We start from the raw sequence: 22,822 nt of genomic DNA, 5'->3' as shown, positions 1-22,822 counted from the left end.
CATTCACTAACCCACTGCTTCTCACCCCCAACCACCACTACTCCATTGTTTCCTGTATCATTTCCTTTATCATTTGTGGACATACAATCAATCTATGTATGTAAGCTATCTTATGCGTTTGTATTTATTGTGTTTTTTTTATTATTGTGTTCTTTATCTTATTGTGTATTTTTCTGGAGTAACAATTATTTCATTCTACCTTAACACTTGTGTACTGGAAATGATATTAAACAATCCTGAATCTTGCTCTTAGGAGTTTGATCATCAGACATTGCTAAGGAGAATGTGACAGTGTGTGTGCAGGAGGTCAGGACAGGCTGTGTGGATACCTGATTGCACTTGAGGTTAGCCTACTGCTTGTGGGATATCAGTAGAACTGAGGCCTCAGTATCCTTGGGATGTTGATCGTGGCGCCAGATCATGCAGAACTGTCTGATGTGTCACTTTAAGTAAACTGCCCATCGACTCCTTTTGATACGTGCCCCAGAGGCAATGGTTCAGTCACATATTTTTTACTCTCAAGGAGAGCCTTTTGACTGAAATATTCTGAACTTTGACCCCTTATTTCCAATCAATAGTGCCATCTACCCGGTGTGTCTGTACAAGGAGATTGAAGGTCATGGGTCTTGCTGAAGCATCCATAATATGCTAATAACCTGCGTATTGAACAACAGAGTGGTGAAGCAGCTAGTGCTGCTGCCTCACAGGTCCAGGGAACCAGGTTCGATTCTGACCTTGGGTGCTGCCTGTGTGAAGTTTGGAAGATTTCTCTGTGGATTGCCTCCCACTTCTCAAGAAGCACTTTCAGTTTAATTGACTAACGTGCGTTTGCCCTTTGAAGTTAATGGTTGTGTGTGAGGGAGTATATTGCAGACCTACAGGGGAAAAGTACAAGGGGCAATTTGACTAGTTAACTTGCTCTGCTTGTAGCCAGCATAGGTTTAATGGGCCGAATGGCCTTCTAGGATATTATGAATATGTGAAATACTGCAGCAAATTATGACAGATGCTCTTTGGACAATGTCAATGAGGTGACTATCAGTTTATGTAGAAAATAATATGAGGCTTCGTTTATAATCATTTTTCTAATTGAGATAAAATGCTAGTTTAATTAAATAATATAAAATATGCAATATAATTTCAGCACTATATACACATAAATGCAAACACACTTTGCTACATATACCCTGTGGTCACATTATTACACAAGGTCCCTACTGTACTTAATAGAAGGTATGATTGTGCTCTTCTGTTGCTGTAGCCCATCCAGTTCAAGGTTTGAAAAGTGTATGTTAAGAGATGCTCCTCCGAACAGCACTGTTGTTTCGTGAAGTTATTTGAGTTACTGTTGTCTTTCTGTCAACTTGAACCAGTCTGGCCATTCTCCTCTGATTTCCCTCATTAACAACGTGTTTTCACCACAGAACTGTGGTTCATGGGATTTTTTTTCCCGATTCATTGTGCTTTCTTTTGCGCCATTCTCTGTAAACTCTGTTGTGGATGAAAATCCCAGGAGATCAACAGTTTGTGAGATACTCAAACCTCCCCATCTGGCACGAGCAATCATTCCACAGTCAGTCCCTTAGATCATATTTCATCCCCATTCCGATGTCTGGTCTGAACAACAACTGAACCTCTTGACCATATCTGCATGTTTTTATGCATTGAGTTGCTGCCAATGATTGGCTGATTAGATATTTACATTAATGAGCAGGTGTACAGGTGTACCTAAAAAAAAATGTGGCCTCAGCGTATGTGCATGAACTGGACTCCCTTAATGACGAAAAATATTTATCTCTTATCACAATTTACAATACTCTCATAGATTCAATATGTTTATGCACTTTGTAGCATTCAAATCAAAATAGTAAGATATATAGCTGGTAACATCCGGTTTAGCTAAACTAGGTTTAAATCATTCTCCGCATTCCTCCTTTCAGCCTCATGTTTTGCCTTGCACCTTGTCTCTTTTGTTCCAAAAGTTTCTGTGATTTTTAATCGGAATGACTTACAGAGGCAGAAGTACAAAATGGGATCAAAGCAAAGGTTGAGAACTGCCAAAAGAAAGGTCGACTCCTTGGCGAGGAACAGTGATCTTTGCAGATTGCAGTCTTCCTTTGGCTTGTATTGACTAAGAGTGTACGGAGTCCGAATAATGTGGTACGGCACAAAACAAATGATGTAGATGCCAGTCAGTATCAAAATGTGCCTCAGCGTTTGCTTTACGTCACTCTGCATTTCTTTGTCCTTGATTCTGTGGAGCTTTTTCACCAGGAGAAAGTTTGAGGTCAAGAGTACAGCAGAAACATTCATGAATATGGCAATGCAGATAAAGTTGGTGAAGACGTGCCAGTGTAGCCCCATTATCTGTTTGATCTCCGCGCACTTCAGTATAGGCTTCGGAGGTATGATTTTGAAAGGGATTGCCATGTTTGGTACCATCAATAACAACACCATTGTCCATATAACTGCAGATATCATTTTTGCAAAACCTGGTTTCTGTATCTGCTGGAACCTTACACTACCAGAGAGATGAACGTACCGATCTATGCTCACAAAGCCAAGAAATATAATTGATGCGTACATATTAATGTACATGAGACATGCCGTTACCTGGCAGTGGAAGATCTTCATACCCCAGGGAGCAATGCCTAAGTCGACAGCTATTTTGAAAGGGAGAGCCAAGCTTAACAGAAAATCGGCAGTCAGAAGGTTAATAAGGTAGATATTAAGGGATTTTTTGGATTTCCTCTGTTTGACAAAAGCCCAAAGTGCTATGCAACTCCCAATGATGCCAATCAGGAAGATTAAGTAATAGAAGTAAGTGAATGGTTCCATGTTGTTGTTCACTGTGCATTGGGTAGCAGAGGCATTCGATGATTTAGTACTCATTGTATACTTTTTCCAAACAGAAAAGTGAAGCCCAGCTTTAGATCTGAAACAAGAAAAGAAACACTGGAAATTATTTTCTTGTATTCCTTTATTCAAGTCAAAGATGTTGGCGTCTGATCAGGAGATCTGTGCAGGAGAGATCTCATGAGGTCCAAAAGCCAAAGGTGGGAGTGTACCTTGAGAAATATGATGTGATTGATTCTGAAGAAGCATTAAGGAAAGCTATTACGTTTTTGATTTAATTTGGCAACTTGTAAAGAAAAAAATATAGAAGTTTCTAAACCAGTTTTTAAGCTTCTATGTGGATGGGGCAACCCCTTGCTGGTTTGCAGTTGCAACCCTTGCCTTGGGGTGCAGTTGTGGTTATAACTGAAAAAGAGCTTGGGCTGTAGGACAGGCCCTTTAGCCTGTAATGTCTGTGGCAAACACAATGTCAAATTAAACTAAATGTCTTGGGACCGATTCTTTTTACATTATATGTCAATGATTTGGATGATGGAATTGATGCCTTTGTTGCAAAGTCTGCAGACGCTATGAAGATAGATGGAGGGACAGGTAGTTTTGAGGATGTAGAGAGGCTACAGTTGAAGAGAATGGGCTAAGAAATGGGAGGTGGCATACAGTGTCAGGAGGTGTATGGTCATGCACTTTGAAAGAAATTATGAAATGGTTGACTATTTTCTAAGTGGAGAGAAGATGTAAAAAAAAACTGAGGTGCTGAGTGACTTGGGAGTTCCTGTGCAGGATTCCCGAAAGGTTAATTTACAGGTTGAGTCTGCGCTGATCAGGGTGAAGGTGATGTTAGCATTCATTTTAATAGGACTAGAATATAAAAACAAGGATGTAACTTTATAAAGCACTGGTGAGGCCTCACTTGGGAGTATTGTGAGCCGTTTTGGGCCCCTTATCGTCGGAACAATGTGCTGAAACTGGCAGAGGTTCAAAGGAGGTTCACAAAAATGATTCCTGGATTGGTGGCTTACCATATAGAAACCATAGAAACTACAGCACAGAAACAGGCCTTTTGGCCCTTCTTGGCTGTGCCGAACCATTTTCTGCCTAGTCCCACTGACCTGCACACGGACCATATCCCTCCATACACCTCCCATCCATGTACCTCTCCAATTTATTCTTAAATGTTAAAAAAGAACCCGCATTTACCACCTCGTCTGGCAGCTCATTCCATACTCCCACCACTCTCTGTGGGAAGAAGCCCCCCCCCCCAATGTTCCCTTTAAACTTTACCCCCCTCACCCTAAACCCATGTCCTCTGGTTTTTTTCTCCCCTTGCCTCAGTGGAAAAAACCTGCTTGCATTCACTCTATCATAATTTTATATAATCTCCCCTCATTCTTCTACGCTCCAGGGAATAAAGTCCCAACCTATTCAACCTTTCTCTGTAACTGAGTTTCTCAAGTCCCGGCAACATCCTTGTAAACCTTCTCTGCACTCTTTCAACCTTATTTATATCCTTCCTGTAATTTGGTGACCAAAACTGAACACAATACTCCAGATTCGGCCTCACCAATGCCTTATACAACCTCATCATAACATTCCAGCTCTTATACTCAATACTTGGATTAATAAAGGCCAATGTACCAAAAGCTCTCTTTACGACCCTATCTACCTGTGGCGACACTTTTAGGGAATTTTTTATCTGTATTCCCAGATTCCTCTGTTCCACTGCACTTCTCAATGCCTTACCATTGACCCTGTATGTTCTACATTGGTTTGTCCTTCCAATGTGCAATACCTCACACTTGTCAGTATTAAACTCCATCTGCCATTTTTTAGCCCATTTTTCCAGCTGGTCCAAGTCCCTCTGCAGGCTCTGAAAACCTTCCTCACTGTCTACTACACCTCCAGTCTTTGTATCATCAGCAAACTTGCTGATCCAATTTACCACATTATCATCCAGATCATTGATATAGATGACAAATAACAATGGACCCAGCACTGATCCCTGTGGCACACCACTAGTCACAGGAAGAGCACTTCACTAGAGCTCAGAAGAATGAGGGGTGGCCTCATTGAAACCTATCGAATGGTGAAAGGCCTTGATAGAGTGGATGTGGAGAGGATGTTTCCTATGGTCGGGAAGCCTAGGGCTAGAGAGCATAGCCTCAGAATAGAGGGGTGGAGATAAGGAGGAATTTCTTTAGCTAGAGAGTGGTGAATCTTTGGAATTCCTTGCCACAGGCAGCTGTGGAGGCCAAGTCTTTATGTATAGTTAAGGTGGAGGTTGATATATTCTTGACTGGTCAGGGCATGAAGGGATACAGGGAGAAGACTGAGGCCGAGAGGAAAATTGGATCAAGCATGATGGAATGGTAGAGCAGACTCAATAGGCCAAATGGCCTAATTGTGTGCTCCTAAATCTTATTGTCTCATGGTCTTCTACCTGAGTGTGATCCCAATCCATCCATTCCCTTCGTATTCAGGCGCATATCCAACAGCCTCTTTCACATCTGCTTCCACTGTTACCCTTGGCAGCCTACTTACCCTGCACATCTCCTTTAAACTTTCCCCCTCTCACCTTAAATGTGTGTCTTCCAGAGGTTAACATTTGGTCTCTGGGAGGATTCTGTCTACCCAATCTGTGCCTCTCATAACCTGTACACTTTCATCAGGTCTCCCCTGTATCCGTGATGCTCCAGGTATAATAACATCAGTTTGTTCAACCCCCTTTTTACGGTTCCTGCACTCCAATCCTGGCACCATCCTGCTGAACTACCTCCACCCTCTTTCCAAAGCCTCCGCATCCTTGCTGTAATTGGACAACCAGAATTGCACATAGCTCCAAGTGCAAGGATAACCACATTTTCAGTAACTGCAAAAAGACTATCTTACTCTTACGCTTGGTGCCACAAGTATAGGAAGGCATGGCACACACCGTTACATCTTTCCTTACGTGCATGACCACTTTCAATGGCGTATAGATTTGGGCACTAAGATTTCTGGGTGCTGTTAAGGGTCCTGCTATTAACTGTACACTTTCCCCTTCCACTAGACCATAAGATACAAGAGCAGAATTAGGCTATTCAGCCCATCGTATCTGCTCTGCCATTCAATCATGGCTGATTTTTTTTTATCCCTCTCAACCCCATTCTCCTGCCTTCTCCCCCATTACCTTTGACACTCTTTCTAGTCAAGAACCTATCAACCTCCGTTTTAAATATACCCAATGAATTGCCCTTCACAGCCATCTGTGGCAACGAATTCCACAGATGCAACACCCTCTGGTTTAAGAAATTCCTCCTCATCTCTGTTCTTTTAATTCCCCCTCATTCTTCCAAACTCCAGTGAGTACACGCCCAGAGCCATCAAACCTTGTTCATGTGTTAACCCCTTCATTCCTTGGATCATTCTTGTGAACCTCCTCTGGATGATCTCCAAAGACAGCTCATCCTTTCTTAGATAAGGGGCCCAAAATTTCTCACAATACTCTGACCAATGCCTTCTTAAGCGTCATCATTTCATGCTTGCTATATTTATAGTAGAATCAGGAATAAGGCATTCAGCTCCTCATGCTTGTTTTTACCATTCAGTAAGTTTGTGGCTTATCTTTTAAATGCACAGTACTTTCTTGCCTTCATATCCTGCCACTTCGTACTACCTAAATATCCGTCGATCTCTGTCTTAAATATAAGGAGCAACTAAGCCTCTTTTTTGGGGAGTTTTGTATCAGAACAGCCTGCAGATAATGAACTCTGAGCAAAACTGTACTGAAATATGCCTTTTGTGTTTAATATTATGTATTTTCACTCATTTCTTTTGTTGCAATTTGCGCAATTTTTTTTTGTGCATGGGGAAGTGGGGTGGGGGGGGTGGACTCTGTTGTTTTTCTTTGAACAGATTGGTTTCATGGTTCTTTGTTTCATGACCGTCTGTGGGGAAGAGGAATTTCAGCGTTGTATACCGTGCACATACTTTGATAGTAAATGTACTTCGGACTTTGAAGCCTACAGAGCATTATTGCTCGATGAATTCCAAAGATTCACTGCTACTCTGAGGGCAGGGGGAGGGGGCGACTTTCCTCTCATCGTCCGCTCATGTCCATAAGACATAGGAGCAGAATTAAGCCTTTCAGCCCATCGAGACTGCTCTGTCATTCAGAATCAGGCTTATTATCACCGGCATGTGTCGTGAAATTTGTTAACTTATGGAGATTTGTTAACTTCCATCATTGCTGGTTTATTATCCTTGTCCATCCACTTACACCTCATCAGCTTATTTACCTTTATCTGTTCTGCTGGTGTAAACCTCAAAAAGCTCTCAAACAACTGTCAAAGAGGGTCTCCTTTACATGCATCCATGTTACTGCTGCACATTCCTGTTTTTATTTTCTAAGAAGCGTGTTCCCACTTCCTTAATGAGTAATTTCCTTTTTACCGTTCTCATCCTAAATGGTCCATAGCTTCCCCTTTGGACATCTCTCTCCTTTCTCAGCATTCAGACCCACTTCTGAGTAAATAACCAGTTCAATAGAGCGATGTGCTAGGATTGTGAAGCTGCTTAATTTACACCAGGATTAGTCACTCTTTAAAAAATAATCAAAATATAGTGTTTAATATTTATTTACACTAAGTAGAAACAGCTTCTAAAGGTCAAAGAAATGGATCTCCTGCAATTCAGTGCTATGTTATTAACCTTTTCACACAATCAGGAAAGCTCACCAATGCCTGCCCTTCCTAAGAAGGCTGAAGAGAGTTGGACTATGCACAATTGTACTCAAGTCATTCTATATGTGCGCAGTGCAGAGCATCCTAAGATGCTGCATCACTGCATGGTATGGAAACTGCTCTGCGGCGGACAGGAAGGCTCTACAGCCGGTTGTCAGAACTGCCCGACAGTTTACTGGCACCAACCTTCCGGCCATCAAGGATATATATTCAGAAGGGTGCCGGAGGAAGGCCAGTAACATCATGAAGGAACCCACGCTCCCCGCTCGTGGACTGTTTGTCCTGTCCATCAGGGACGAGGCTACGTAGGATCCACGCCAGGGCCACCAGACACAAAACAGCTACTTTCCCCAAGCAGTAAGACTGATCAACACCTCCCTCCAGTAGCCCACCCCTTCACACCTCCAACCACCACTACTTTATTATTTCCCATCATTCACCGTGTTTGCAGGCATTCCTGTGCCTAGCGTCACTTTATGGACATACAATCATGTATGTATATAAGCTATTTTATGTATTTATATTTATTGTGTTTCAAAAAAATTGTTTTTTTTATCTTATTGTGATTTTGCTTTGTGTCTGATCAGATGTGGAGTAACAATTATTTCATTCTTTACACTTGTGTACTGAAAAAGACATTAAGTAATCTTAAATCTGAATAATTTAAAATTTAAAAACTATAATTTCATTGCCAAGCAAAGCACACCACATTTCCTGTTTTCAATCTCCCTTGAAATTCCCCCATTACTCACCGTCTTTGTTATCGGTTGTCTTGTTTCAGTTTACCAGAAACATGAGTTAGAGATATTCTTTCCAAAGTTTAACGTCTTTGAAGGGCAAGCTTAACTCACCTTCCGCACGCAATTGTCAGGAAGCTCTTCTGTATAAGCAGAGCCTTCAATGTTGCAAGTCGGTGCTTATGCCTGAAGCCGTCATTGTAATCTCGGGCACATGGATCACTGCGCTCTTCTTCTGAGTCGGGGGGAGTGCTCTGCAGTGCAGTCAGTCTCTGATTGTTTCTAGTTGGCTTTCAGGAAATTCCCATTGGACCTCTCTTTTCTCGCCAATGCCGAAGGTGCACTGAGAGCCCTTTAAACGTTCGCTTCTATAAAAGGAAGTCAGCGAATCAGAAATCAGCAGTGAGATCGCAGCTCTTCCGATACTGAAGGAACAAGTGAAGCGGAGCAGGTTTCAAATAAATATTTTGCAGTTGCAGCAAAAGCATGGAAGCAGGAAGGATTTGTGGTTGCAGCAAAAGTGTGGAAGAGAGAATGGCTTGTTGAAATGTTTCATGATCATGGAGTAAGTGGTTCACATGGTGTGGCTTGGTGCTAATGCTCCTGAAGGGTAGTTTGGAGTCACAGCACTGAAATGGGCACTTCGCCCCAATAGTGTCAAGCCAACCATCTTGTCCATCATCTTGTGGTGAAGCGGAGGCTTTTGGAAGTAGAATAGTGTTAGTAAAAATGAAGTAAAAAAATGGAAAATGTTCCTTTTGCATGCAAAACAAAAGGAATTTGTCAGTGTCCAGTTGTTTTCACTCATCATTGCGAGTCACAGCCTAATAATGACAGGCTTGCATAATTTTCCTGCCTCACAAAGAAACATACATTTTTGAAATGTGATCCTTAAAGCACTGATAAATTTCTAATCCACCAGTCATAAGAACAGGATTTGCTTTAAAACAAGTTTTCCCAAACGAGTGATTCAGGCCATGGCTTTTTTCGTACATCTTGCTTATCAATTTTTCTGCAGTTTCTACACATCAGCCAAAACTGTTTCCAACAATGAAACACTTCTCCTCGTGCACAGTCAGGGCAGTAATACAGTAACACACACACAATGTACTGGAGGAGCTCAGCAGGTCGGGCAGCATCTATGGATGAGAATAAACAGTCATCGTTTCGGGCCTAGACCCTTCGTCAAGACTCAGCATTAGAGCAATACTGTAAACATTTGTACTTATCTACTTGTAAGAAAGAAAATTACCCAACTGGGTAAACATGAAATTTTTCGACAGCATTTGCAGTCTGCAAGACTATGTTTCGGACCTATCACAGGAAGATCGATGATCTCTTAATCTCTTTTGTGTTTTTGCCATAAGAAGGAAATTGAGACAAAATTTGAAATTTAATGCAACAGAGTTTTTCCTCTCTTTACTGACTGTAATTTGCTTGACAGTTTTGCAGAAAATAACGTTTTTGGCTTTGGTGTAAAGGCAGTAAGGGGAAAATTTTCTTTAACCATTGGCCGAAAACAGTGTTCAATAGATGGAATCAAATGTTGGATGCCTGTAGATTCTGCAGAGTCCGGAAATCTAAAGTAACAAACACAAAAAGCTGGAGGAACTCTGCAAGTCATAGAGTGTGGGAATAAAGAGTGGACATTTTGGGCGTCAGGTCTCACTTGGGTACTACACTTAGTTGGTATTCACGTATTTTATACAATTTTAGACTTCTTCCCCTTGCTGAACTTTAAGAAGGTAGCCTATGAAATAACTATTCTGACACCTAGGCAAGTTACGGTCAAATGTAGTTTGATGCCTTTGATATAACATTATAAATAAACACCATACCTGATTCTGGAAACAGACTAATTGGCTTTTGAACTGCTTCAGTTAGCTGGGTCTCGCGGTTACATGAGAAACTGCTGGTACTTTGTGTGATGCACTCTTCATGGCAGAATGTAGTTCTCGAATAGCCTTGTGCATGTTTTCCTGCCGAGCCTGGGTTGCTGTGGGATGTGTGGTTTTATTTGAAAATTAGTCGATTGACGTCGACGAAACCAAAATTCTAACGATGAAGCTGACATGAATTTGAAGGCATCGCGTTACTCTCCACCTCTAAAAGTGCCTCAGACAGATTTAGAAAGAACATTAAACTATTTTTATTGCATAAAATTTTGGTGGCATCTGAATTGTATTTCTGTAAGAAGCTTTTCACTTTTTTTGATGATTAGACAGAATTCGGGTCTAATTATTTTTTTTTATATAACATTACTGCAATATCCTGCATTAGTTTAAATTTCCTTTGAAGAACTCACTTATTCCAGGTGATAGAATGCTCCCCTCTTCTCTTGCCCTCCCTGAAGTATGACTTGGTGATACTGCCAATGCCACAGCCTTCCTGTAACAGGAAATAAGCAGGTTTTGAGAACTTGAATCAATGTGGGAGAAAGAACACGTCAAAGTTACCTCAGGGTATTTATTTAATGTATAACAAAAGATAAGAAAGATATATATTTATGTAGATATGTATCTAATCAGACAATTATGTGGCAGCAACTCTCATTCATGGATATAGACTCAGTGGCCACTTTATTAGGTACACCTGTACACCTGCTGGTTAATGAAAATATCTAATCAGCCAATCATGTGTCAGTAACCCATTGCATAAAAGCATGCAGACATGGTCAAGAGGTTCAATTGTTGTTCAGACCAAACATCAGAATGGGGAAGAAATGCGATCGAAGTGATTCAGACCATGGAATGATCATTGATGCCAGATGGAGTGATTTGAGTATCTCGGACACTGCTGATTTCCTGGGGTTTCCATACATAACAGTCTCTGGAGTCTACAGAGAATGGAGCAAGAAACAAAAAAAAAATCCAGTGAACAGCAGTTCTGTGGGTGAAACCACATTGTTAATGAGAGAGTTCAGAGAGAGGAATGGCCAGAATAGTTCAAGCTGACAGGAAGGTGACAGTAACTCAAATAATCAAGCGTTACAACAGCACTGAGTATTGTTACATGTTACCGTTGCTTTTATTAAACGTAAGTGTCATTTAAGTGCTTGGGGGATGATGTTATTAACAAAATGCGGAGAGGTTGCTGGGACATTCAGCAGTTAAGGGACAGTGGACTGTGAGCTACCAGTGGGAGAGCGAGCTGGGTGGAGTTAGTTGAAGAGCTCGCTACAGCAGTGGGCGAGTCTAATACTTCTCCATGGTCCAGAAGATTGTGATAATTAGCAGCACACAGTGCATATTGGATACGTGACTGTCACTTTGTAGGATCCGTACTTGGATTTCTGGAGTATCCTGTGGCGACCACTTTTTATTAATTTGTACATGCATTCGAGTGTGTTACGTGGCGACCACTTGTGTTAAAGAATATTCCGTGACTGTCGCCTTGTGGTATCCCTACGGGGATTTTGGATCTTAGGCGTCACTTTGTTACCCCTGCTCGGACTCTAGTATTTCAGTGACGACTACTCGACTTCTGGAATCTTCTGTGACTGTCACTTTGTGTCATCTTAAGGTGGATTTATGAGCTCTCCCTCACAGACACCTGTGCCTGTTCCAGTGGATTTCTGGAACCTTCTGGATTGCTATCCTCGGACTCTGAGTAAGATGTGGGAAGAACCTAGACCTAGACCTCCTCGACCTCCGCAATTTGTGAGCTAAAATGCATAGCACTGTTAATTTTTGTTTAGGGGAGTAATTTGTTTAATTGTCTGTATTTGGGTAGATACTGAAAATATAGCTGTTTAACATTAAAAATTGAGTCTGTGGTCTATTGCTGCTGGCACATAACAATATGCCCACAGGAAAATGAACTTCAAGGTTGTATGTGATGCAATATACGTATTTTAATAATAAATTTACTTTGCGCCTCGGTATACACTATAGAGCATCTCTGAGCGTGCAACACATTGAACCTTGAAGTGGATGGGCTACAGCAGCAGAAGACCAATCAGTCGCCACTTTATTTGGTACAGAAGACATCTAAAGAGGTGGCCACTGGGTGTACATCGTAAAGTTCATTGATTTGCAGCAGCAGTACAGTGCAATACATAAACATCAAAATCATTCAGTCTTCCCAACCAGAGGCCCTGGATGAGTCACGAGACCTACAATCTGCAAAGGGCCATACCTGAGTCATTTAGGTTTGGAGACCAAGTAAGATACAGGAGGCCCAGCTATGATCTCCAGAAAGCCATCTCACTTGTGAGGTGGCAATTCCAGACTAAGGCCATTCGACAGCTGTGGCAGGGCTTGAATGCTATCACCTCTTATACAGTGAAACCAAATGGCATAGGTGACAACAAGGCTTCGTTCCCAGATGAGCTCAATGCTTTCTGTGCTTCCTTTAACTGTCAAAACATGGAGGAAATTTCACAAACACCCACAACCCCCAATGACTCTGTGGTTTCTGTCCCTGAGGTCGACATGAGAGCATCCTTCGTAAGGGTGAACCCATGGAAAGCATCTAGCACTGATAGCGTTACCTAGCGGAGTGCTGAAGTCCCGTGCTGATCGAGTGGTTGTGTGTTCACCGATATCTTTAACCTCTCGCTTCAGCAGTTTGGAGTGCTCACATGCTTCAAGCAGACTTCAGTTATACCGATGCCTAAGAAGACTGTGATAATCTGCTTCAATGACTGTTGTCCAGTAGCACTTACATCTACTGTGATGAAGTGCTCGAGAGGTTGGTGAGGAAACCTATCAACTCCTGACTGAGATGTGACTTAGATCCACTCTAATTTGCCTACCAGCAAAACAGGTCCACAGCAAATGACATTTCATTGGCTCTTCACTCAACTCTGCAACATCCGGACAGTAAAAATGCATACATCAGGATGCTCTTTATTGACTACTGCTCAGCATTCAATTCCATCATTCCCTCAAAACGAATCAATTAGCTCCTAGATTTTGGCCTAAATATCTCCTTGTGCAATGAGATCCTGGATTTCTTCACTTGCAGACCCCAACAAAATTGTTGCCATTTGGATTGGCAACAACATCTCCTCCACAATCTCCATCAGCACAGGTGCACCACAAGGCTGTGTGCTTAGCCCCCTGCTCTACTCACTTTACACTTATCACTGTGTGACTAAGCGTAGCTCCAGTGTCATATTCAAGTTTGTTGACGACACCACAGTGGTTGGCCAAATCAAAGGTGGTGACCAATCAACATATAGGAGGAAGATTGAAAATCTGGCAGAGCGGTGCCACATTAACCTCTCAATCAATGTCAGAAAGACCAAGAAAGACTTCATGAGGAGGAAACTGTGGTCCATACACCAGAAATTTGCACAAGAGGCACTGTAGCTCTGTCTCTGAGTCACTGAAGTTTATGTGCAAAGTTTCTTGATTTTTCAACTTCCCCACTCTGTTGAAGGTGGTAGCTTGGATCATATAATATGTTTCTTCACTGTAGCAAAAGAGTGGGTTCAACAGACCCTCCATTGAGCACATGTATGAAGAGTGCTGTCACTGGAAAGCAGCATCCATCATCAAGGACCCCCTCCATCCAGGCCATGCTCTCTTCTCACTGATGCCATCAGGAAGGAGGTACAGGAGCTTTAGAAGCCACACCACCTGTTTTAGGAACAGTTATTACCCAACAACCATCATGCTCCTGAACTAGAGTGGATAACTTCCCTCTGCCAATCACTGAACTGTTCCTACAGCTTATGGACTCACTTCTCAAAGACTCTTGCTCTCATGTTCTCAATGTTTGTTGTTTATTTATTTATTTTTTTCTCTTTTGCACGCTGGTTGTACGTCTATCCTGTTTGGGCACAGTCTTTCATTGATTCTAATGTGTTTCTTGGGTTTATTGTGTACGCCCACAAAAATGAATCTCAGGGTTGTATGTGATGATGTATATGTATGTTGATAATAAATTTACTTTGACTTTGAAGTAGATATGCTATAAATTAAAGAAATATATACAGTAGATGCTGGTTAATTTGGCCATTGGTAAATTGAGGTGGCCCTTTATTTGGGACAGCTCTTAAAGAGCAAAAACTAATTGAGAAAATAGTTGGGATTCCCTTTGTTTATTTGGGATACTATTTGGCGCTTAACTGGGAAAAAGCTTGTTGCTGAACAGTTTCTAACTCCATTAGTCATGTGCACTTGTGTGGTGGTTAGACTCTATGGCGTACGTCAAGTGATCAGTTGTTAAATAGGTTTAGTTGCATGTAGTGGTGATTTTTATTACTGATAGCAAGTAATGAGCACTAAGACAATTTGGAACTGTTTTGCTTATAGTGGTTTCAAGCATTCAAGCCTGGAGATGCCAGAAATGGCCGGGAGTGAAAATGAAACAATTACACTATTTCAATAAGTTAGAAACTATGAAAAATTTGAAGGTATCATCAATCATATTGAATGTTCCAATGAAAACAAAGATTTGGAGGATGCAATTAATGAAGACAGTCCATTATCTGCACTAGGTGTCTGCACTAATTTTGTTCATTTACAGTCAATCAAAAGAACATGATAGTGTCCACTGGATGAATACCTCTGTCGATGACATTAATGACTATTACAGTTTTATAGTACTGTAGTAGTATTGATAGTGTTCTAATTTGTTCTGTATTTCATTTAAATACATAATGTGTTACTCAGTTAAACAGAGGGTTGCCTTTTTTTATACCTCTTTAACTATTTCCATGAAGCTTTGGCTAATTGGGACAGCCGCTTAACTGGGCCAAAATGTACTGGTCCAGCTGTGTCACAATTAACCAGAATCCACTGTATTTCAAAAATTAAATAAGCAGTGAAAAAAGAGAACAAAAATAGTGATGTGCGGTTCATGGGTTCACTGACTATTCAAAAATCTGACAGCAGAGGGGAAGAAGCTGTTCCTAACACAGTCTAGAATGATTGTGAATGAACGTGCCGCATGCTGGACTGCTCTTTGGGCTCCAATTTACAATGGCTAGTCTGGAGGAGCTCAGATGTTCTTGGCACCAATCGCGATTCTGGTCTGAGGATAAGTCTAATGCAGTTGTTCAAACTTGTGTAATTGAGGAAAGCTGCTCTTCGTTTCTACTCTATGCGTTCCAGTCAGCCACAATTCTAAAACCCAATATTTGTTCACGAATTTTACATTGTCAAGTGAACCAGTTTTGCTTGGCTCCAAAAAAAAAGTGATTTTGAGGCTTTGGAAAGGGAGCAGAAGAGGTTTACTTGGATGCTGTTTGGAATAGAGAGCAGAAGCCGGACAACAATGTTCTCCCTGTAATTTGCAATGACCAGTGTGTGGAAAAATCTTGTGCTTTGCAATTCTTTGTCCAGTGACAACAGCCTGAGTACACTGAATGATCTCTTCAACAAAATCAGTATAAATAAGCCAGTATATAAAAAAAATCAGAAATTGGAAAAGGAAATGTGATTGTGTACGATCATGAAGTATACTTACTGTAACACACCAACGAGTTAAAGGGTGGTATCCTTTTGTGCGCAGTTTCAAGGTTTTTACACAGAGTGGTGAGTGCGTGGACCACATTGCCTGGGTGGTGGTAGAGGCAGAAATATCAGAGACTTTAAACATAGAAAACCTACATCACAATACAGGCCCTTTGGCCCACAAAGTTGTGCCAAACATATCCCCTCCTTAGAAATTACTAGACTTCCCCATAGCCCTCTTTTTCTAAGCTTCATGTACCTATGCAAAAGTCTCTTAAAAGACCCTATCATATCCGCCTCCACCACTGTTGCCGGCAGCCCATTCCACACACTCACCACTCTCTTAGTATAAAACTTACCCCGGACATCTCCTCTGTACCTACTCCCCACCTACTCCCCGGCACTTTAAGACTGTGTCCTCTTGTAGTAACCATTTCAGTCCTGGGAAAAGACCTCTGACTATCCACACGATGAATGTCTCTCATCATCTTATACATCTCTGTCAGGTCACCTCTCATCCTCCGTCACTCCAAGGAGAAAAGGCCGAGTTCACTCAACCTATTCTCATAAGGCATGCTCCCCAATCCAAGCAACATCCTTGTAAGTCTCCTCTGCACCCTTTCTATGGCTTCCACATCCTTCCTGTAGTGAGGTGACCAGAACTGAGCACAGTACTCCAAGTGGGGTCTGACCAGGGTCCTATATAGCTGCAACATTACCTCTCGGCTCCTAAGTTCAGTTCCATGATTGATGAAGGCTAATACACCATATGCTTTCTTAACCATAGAGTCAACCTGCGCAGCTGCTTTGAGCGTCCTATGGCAGCTTAAAGGAGCATAATATTAAGCAGTCAGTCCTCTTCTACAGCTGCCTCACTCACTACATTGGGTGCCACAGCAACGCAGCGGTTAGTGCAAGCTGCTTGCATCTCGAGGCTCAATTCTAGAGACCTCCGTAAGCAGGTTTGTGCATTCCTTTATGTGGGCGCACGTGCTTCCTTCTGCAGTCCAAAAAAGTTTCGGTTGGTAGGTTAATTGGTCATTGTAAATTGTCCTGTGATTAGGCTAGGATTAAATTGGTGGGTTGCCAGGCGCTGTGGATCGAAGGGCCTGTTCTGTGCTGCATCTCTAAAAGAGTTAAATAAAAGACCATCAGACCTCAACTTCCAGGCTTAAGATTGACCTTCCCTCGATCTTTGGTATCACCAGTAGGACTCGTCAGTGACTGGACCCGAACTCCAGGCCTTGAACTCTAGGCTTGCAGACTGTGGGGTGAAAGACCATCGTGGTTGTGGATATCCTTTATGTTTCGGACAATATTTTGTTTACTTATCACCAAAGTCTTTGTAATATAAAATCTGGCTGTGTTGTCTTGCCTGTAGTGTGGGCTGAGCAGTGTAACAGAATGTAAATTGTCTTGTGGTTGTACTATGGTGCAACTGGCTGCCGCTAGGTTCTAGCAAACATACTGAAGCACCACATAGGTAGTTTTTAAGAGATCTTCTGGCAAGCAAGTGATTAGTGATGTTGAAAATATTCAGCAGGTCAGGAAACATCTGTTTTGAGAGTAAGCGGGTTTTGCGTTTCAGTTCTGTGGCCTATGGATTCATAGCTTTTTGCACTACAGATGCAGGTTGACCTGCTGATGATTTCCGGCAGTTTTAATTTTTATTTTAGTAATATGTAAACTGGTTAAATTAACATTTATAATGGTGTTATCGATGCCAAGTGTTCTGTTTTATAACCCAAGCGCATTTTGCTGTATCAGCACATCTAAAAGCTGTCTAATTATAAACTGCTGGCTTAAGAATCTGGATGCAGCTACAATGAAGTCACGACAGCGGCTATATTTCATTAGGAATTTGAGAAGATTTGGTATGTTACCAAAAACGGGAGCAAATGTTTACAGATGTACTGTGGAGAGCATTCTGACAGGCTGCATCACCATCTGCTGTGGGGGTGGATGGGGTTGCTACTGCACAGGATCGAAGGTAACTGATGAGAGTTGTAAACTCCTGATCTTGAGAACTAGCTTCCGTAGTATATAGGACATCTTCAAGGAGCGATGCATCAAAAAGACAGCATCCTTCATTAAGAACCCCCACCACCCAAGTCAAGCCTTGTTCTCTTTGGTACCAATGAGAGATACAGGAGCCTTAAGGCTCAGCGATTCAGGAACAGCTTCTTCCCCTCTGCCATCAGATTTCTGAATGGACATTGAACCCATGAACACTACCTCACTACATTATTTCTATTTTGCACCACTTATTTAATTTAACTATTGATTATATATACAATTCATAAAGTTTTTCTCTATTATTATGTACTGCTTTTTACTGCTGCCACAAAGTCAACAAATTTCATGGCATGTATATGATTTGCTTCTCCCCTCTACCTACTTTTTCTCACAAAATTCCTTTCTTTCATTTCTTCTTGGTGTTTTCTGTCCTTGCTGTAAAATGTTCAGACTGTTGTATAATGTTAGGAACATATTTTAATTGCGTTATGTATTTTTCCCTGTTTACCTTCTGGGAGACAATGACCAATATCTCCCAGCAAGATTAATCCTAAACTAGGTATCCTCCCCTGGGCACCAGAAGTGTAAACAAGTGCTTGAGTTAGTTTTAGAATTTAATGAAGGAAAAAGGAAATAAAACTAGACAAATTGATCTGCAAATAGTCCCTTTGTGCATGTCAATGTGTGAACACTTTATGCAGCAGGTTTTTCTGTGTAACGCTGTAATAAGTACTTTCAGAAAATCCAACTGTTTGACATCCAGTGGTCCTCCTGTGTCTGCTCTGATTGCACACATAAATCTCTAATTTGATCCGTGATGTGCTAATTTGAATTTGCTGTGTGGAAACAGTAAGTACAAATGCACAGACAATCCGACCACTGTGATTGAGTGACTCATAAACTAGGGAATATGGAATATGCTGTATAAATGTGGTGTATAGTTAGAAGCTATGTTATGGTCTTTTGACATCAGCCAGCAAACAACCTCTTCCCCTCCTTGCCAGCTGCCAGTATTGTGCATTTCTACTGGATTCCCCGGATCTATTTTCATGTCATGACTCATTTTCAGTCACTATTTCTGCCCCCCCCCCCACCAACTTCCCAACTTAAAGTATTTATTGTTGATATTCAGCACATGATTTCCTTAGAAGTTATGAAAATAGCTGACTTCAGATTTGTTTCATTATCATCCGGGGACACTGAATTGGTTTTAATTTACAAGGGACTGCAATGCTGAGGATAATGTGGACTGGCACTGGTAAGGTAATCTAAAACCACTTTAAAGCAGAAGGCACCTGGTCAGAGAATCACTATTGACCTCAACACATACTGTAGATGCAATCATAAAGAAGGCACACCAGGAGCTGTGCTCTATTAAGAGTTTGAGGAGATTAAAATGTTGAGTCAGATTACAGGAAGGAGCTACAGCGTTTAAGTAACATGGTGTCATGACAACAACGTTTTTCTTCATGTCAGCGGAAGAGCTGGTCACTGACTTCAAGAGGCTGGCAGTGCACACGCTCCTGTTTGTATCAATGGTGCTGAGTTTGAGAGGGTTGAGAGCCTCAAGTTCCAATTGCCTGTCCGGGTCCAGCCCTGTAGATGTCATAGCCATGAAAACTTGCCAACCCCTCTGCTTCCTCAGGAGGCTAAAGAAATATGGCGTGTTCTGTTGACCAATTTTTATCAATACACAATAGAAAGTATTCTATCTGGATGCATCATGGTTTGGTATGGTAAATGACTGGCTGTATCACCATCTGGTATGGAGGGACCACTGCACAGGGTTGAACTAAGCTGCAGAAGTTATAAACTCAGTCAGCTCCATTATGGATCACCAGTCCTCCCCCCCCCCACCGCCCCCAGCATTCAGGACACCTTCAAAAGGTGGCATGCATCATTAAGTGACCCCCATCGCGCAGGACGTGCCCTCTTCTCATTGCTGCCATCAAGAAGGAGGTGCAGGAGTCTGAGGGTGCACATCCAATGTTTCAGGGACAGCTTCTTCCCCTCCACCATCTGATTTCTGAATGGACATTGAACCCATGAATACTACTTCAGTATTTATTTTTCCCTCTCATTTTGCATAATTTAATTTAAATCTGATTTTGATTCTGTGGAAGACAAATAGCAGTATGCCAGAAATTTGAGTGTGTCGTGTGAGTTAGAAGTAAATGTAGTTGCTGTCTATTATTAAGGGGAAGGTTTTTTGGGAATCAAAAAGGTCTGCTTGGTGACTCAGTGTTCCACGGGGATCGTAGTTGGGAATGCTTTGTTTCACATTCGTCATTTGGACCAGATGGACTCCACCCCAGGGTTCTGAAAGAGGTAGCTGAAGACATTATGGAGGCATTAGCGGTAATCTTTCAGGTATCACTAGATTCGGGAATGGTTCCGGAAAACTGGAAAATTGCAAATGTCAGTCCACTCTTTAAGAAGGGAGGCAATTCAAGTCTAATTATCATTTAAACATACATGAAAACAGCAAAACGAAACAGCAGTCCTGTGGGACCAAGGTGCAAAACACATTACCAACAGCATACAGCACACTGCACATAGCACATAGCATAAATAGCTCATATGGTTATGAAAGCAGAAAAATATACAGTCACGAAGAAAAACATACAGCCCATGTCCCTGAGTGGCATGGCATGTAGATTGACGGTATGTTGTCGGGGCCTAGCTTGTTCTTCCTTTGAGTGAACACTGGAGGGCAGCACCAATGGAAGGGGCCAGCTTCCAACCCTGTACAGATTCCGGCATGGCCACAAAGGCCTCTGCTCTCTCACACACTGCCTCGGCGTCTCCTCTCCCGGGCAGTTGCACAGACGACTTCATGTTCCGAGTGCTTAGTCCTCACCACAGGTGAGGCAATGCAGCTCCCCCCCGCAGCCGGTTTCACCAATGAACCAGCGAGCATGACTTGCAGTATAACTACATTTCCAATGTCCAGCAGGGTCTTGTGATCACTATAAAAACATCGTGCACCTTCTCATTACAGCAGTATACAAGAAGTCCAGGTTGCAACACAAAGGTATGCAATAATTCCGGCTCCACTGTTATTGATAGTGCTGCCATACTTGATGTTCTTTGTATGCAGCAATTACTTGAAATTATAAAAAAAAAGACATAAAGAATGAACAATTACACCTTTGATTGGACCGGGAATGGCCACTGCATCTGAGCTAGTTCATCTCATCCAGTAAGATGGAAACAAAAGAGAGGAAGTTATAGGCCAGTTGGCCGAACTTCATTGGAGTCCATTATTTTCGGGGCACTTGGAGACGCATGATAAAGGCAGCATGGTTTCCTTCAGGAGAAATCTTGCCTTACAGATGCGTTGGAATTCAAAATAGCAGACAGGAAAGACAGAGTAGTGTGGTTGGATATTCAGAAGGTATTTGACAAGGTACCACACATAAGGCTGTTTAACAAGATAAGAGCTCGTGGTGTTACAGGAAAGAGACTAACATTGGTAGAAAATTGCCTGACTGGCAGGAGGCAAGGAGTGGAAATAAAGGGGCCTTTTCTGGTTGGCTGCTGGTGACAAGGTGTACAACAGGGATCGTTGATGGGAAAGCTTCATTTCACGATGTATGTATGTCAATGTTGGAATTAATGGCCAAATTTGCTAGCGATATGAAGGCAAGTGGAGATTCAGGTAGTGCTGAGGAAGCCGGGAGTCTGGAGAAGGACTTGGATATTCGGAGAATTGGGAAAGAAGTAGCAGATGGAATATAATGTAGAGAAATGTATGGTCATGCACTTTGGTAGAAGGAATAAAGGCATAGACTATTTTCTAAATGGGGAGAAATTTTTAAAAAATTGGAGGTGCAAATGGACTCGGGAGTCCTTGTGCAGGATTCCCTAAAGGTTAACTTGCTGGTTGAGTCAGTGGTAATGAAGGCAAACACAATGTTAGCATTCATTTTGAGAGGACTAGAATATAAAAACAAGATTTTAATGCTGAGGCTTTATAAGACATTGGTCAGACTGTGCTTGGAGTATTGTGAACACCTTATCTAAGAAAAGATATTCTGGTTTTGGAGAGGGTCCAGAGGAGGTTCGTAAGAATGTTATCGGGAAGAGCGCTTGAAGGCTCTGGGCCTGTAGTTGTAGTTTAGATGTATGTGCGGGGATCTGATTGAAACTTAGACAGAATAGATGTGGAAAGGATGTTTCCCATGGTGGGCGTGTGTAGGACAAGAGGGCACAGCCTCAGGACAGAGGGGCGTCCTTTCAAAACAGATGCAGAGAAATTTCTTCAGCCAAAGGGTGGTGAATTTGTGTTAATTTGTTGCCACATACGGCTGTGGAGGCCAGGTCATTGGGTGTATTTAAGGCAGAGATTGATAGGTTCTTGACTGGACATGGCATCAAAGGTTATGGGGAGAAGGCTGGGAACTGGGGTTGAGGAGGAGATAGAAAAAAGGATCAGCCATGATTGAATGGCGGAGCAGACTCGATGGGCCAAACGGCCTAATTTTGCTCCTATGTCTTATGGTCTTATGGTCTAATTTGTGATAATATACGTCTTTGGAATGTGGGAGGAAACCAGAGCACCCGGAGGAAACCCATGCGTTCACAGGGAGAATATACAAACTCCTTACAGGCAGTGGTGGGAATTGAACCTGGGTCGCCTGTACTGTAAAGCGTTGTGCTAACCAGTACTGTGCCACACAGCAGGTCATGCAGCATCTGTGGAGAGGGGAACAGTGTTAATGTTTTGGGTTTATAATTTTGTATTAAGGTTAGAAATAAGCAAATCTTAAAGTAGGGAGAATGGGCAAGGGAATGGTTTGTGATAGGTTGGCAACAGAAGGCTGAATGATGAATGCCCCCTATTTGATGCTTAAGGTTCTCAATTCTGGGGAGACTACTGTCTATGATGAAGCTGCCACTGACTTTAAGTTCTCTGCTGCTTTTTCTGATCCTGTGCATTGAAGCTTCCGTACCAGACAGAATGGTACATTTGAATCATGCTGTGTTTAATTTAGCTCCAGAATTGAATGGTCTTGTTAATCTTGGAAAAAAAAGTAAATTCCACTGTTCATTTTGATGAGGACCTTTTCACACTGAACAGCATAGG

The 22,822-nt window shown here is 42.0% G+C and overlaps 2 protein-coding genes across 4 annotated transcripts in view; one reads left to right on the top strand and one right to left on the bottom strand.

The window, feature by feature from the left end:
* The window catches only part of LOC134345137 (mediator of RNA polymerase II transcription subunit 12-like protein), a 709,294-nt gene that overhangs the window by 240,445 nt on the left and 446,027 nt on the right, over positions 1 to 22,822 (top strand). The window lies entirely within an intron of this gene.
* On the bottom strand, positions 419 to 8,753 carry gpr171 (G protein-coupled receptor 171). 2 transcript variants are annotated; one of them, XM_063045351.1, is made up of 2 exons: positions 8,327 to 8,753; positions 419 to 2,935 (listed from the first exon to the last, which is right to left on the bottom strand). In XM_063045351.1, the coding sequence occupies exon 2, from the start codon at positions 2,890 to 2,892 to the stop codon at positions 1,900 to 1,902; it is 993 nt and encodes a 330-aa protein (XP_062901421.1). In that variant the 5' UTR covers positions 2,893 to 2,935; positions 8,327 to 8,753; the 3' UTR covers positions 419 to 1,899. The 2 variants fall into 2 exon arrangements, with proteins under 2 accessions (XP_062901421.1, XP_062901420.1); XM_063045350.1 differs by having other exon boundaries at positions 8,426 to 8,753.

Source organism: Mobula hypostoma, chromosome 4 (assembly GCF_963921235.1).
Source record: "Mobula hypostoma chromosome 4, sMobHyp1.1, whole genome shotgun sequence".
NCBI classification, from domain to species: domain Eukaryota; kingdom Metazoa; phylum Chordata; class Chondrichthyes; order Myliobatiformes; family Myliobatidae; genus Mobula; species Mobula hypostoma.
This window is presented reverse-complemented; position numbering and strand designations above follow the sequence as displayed.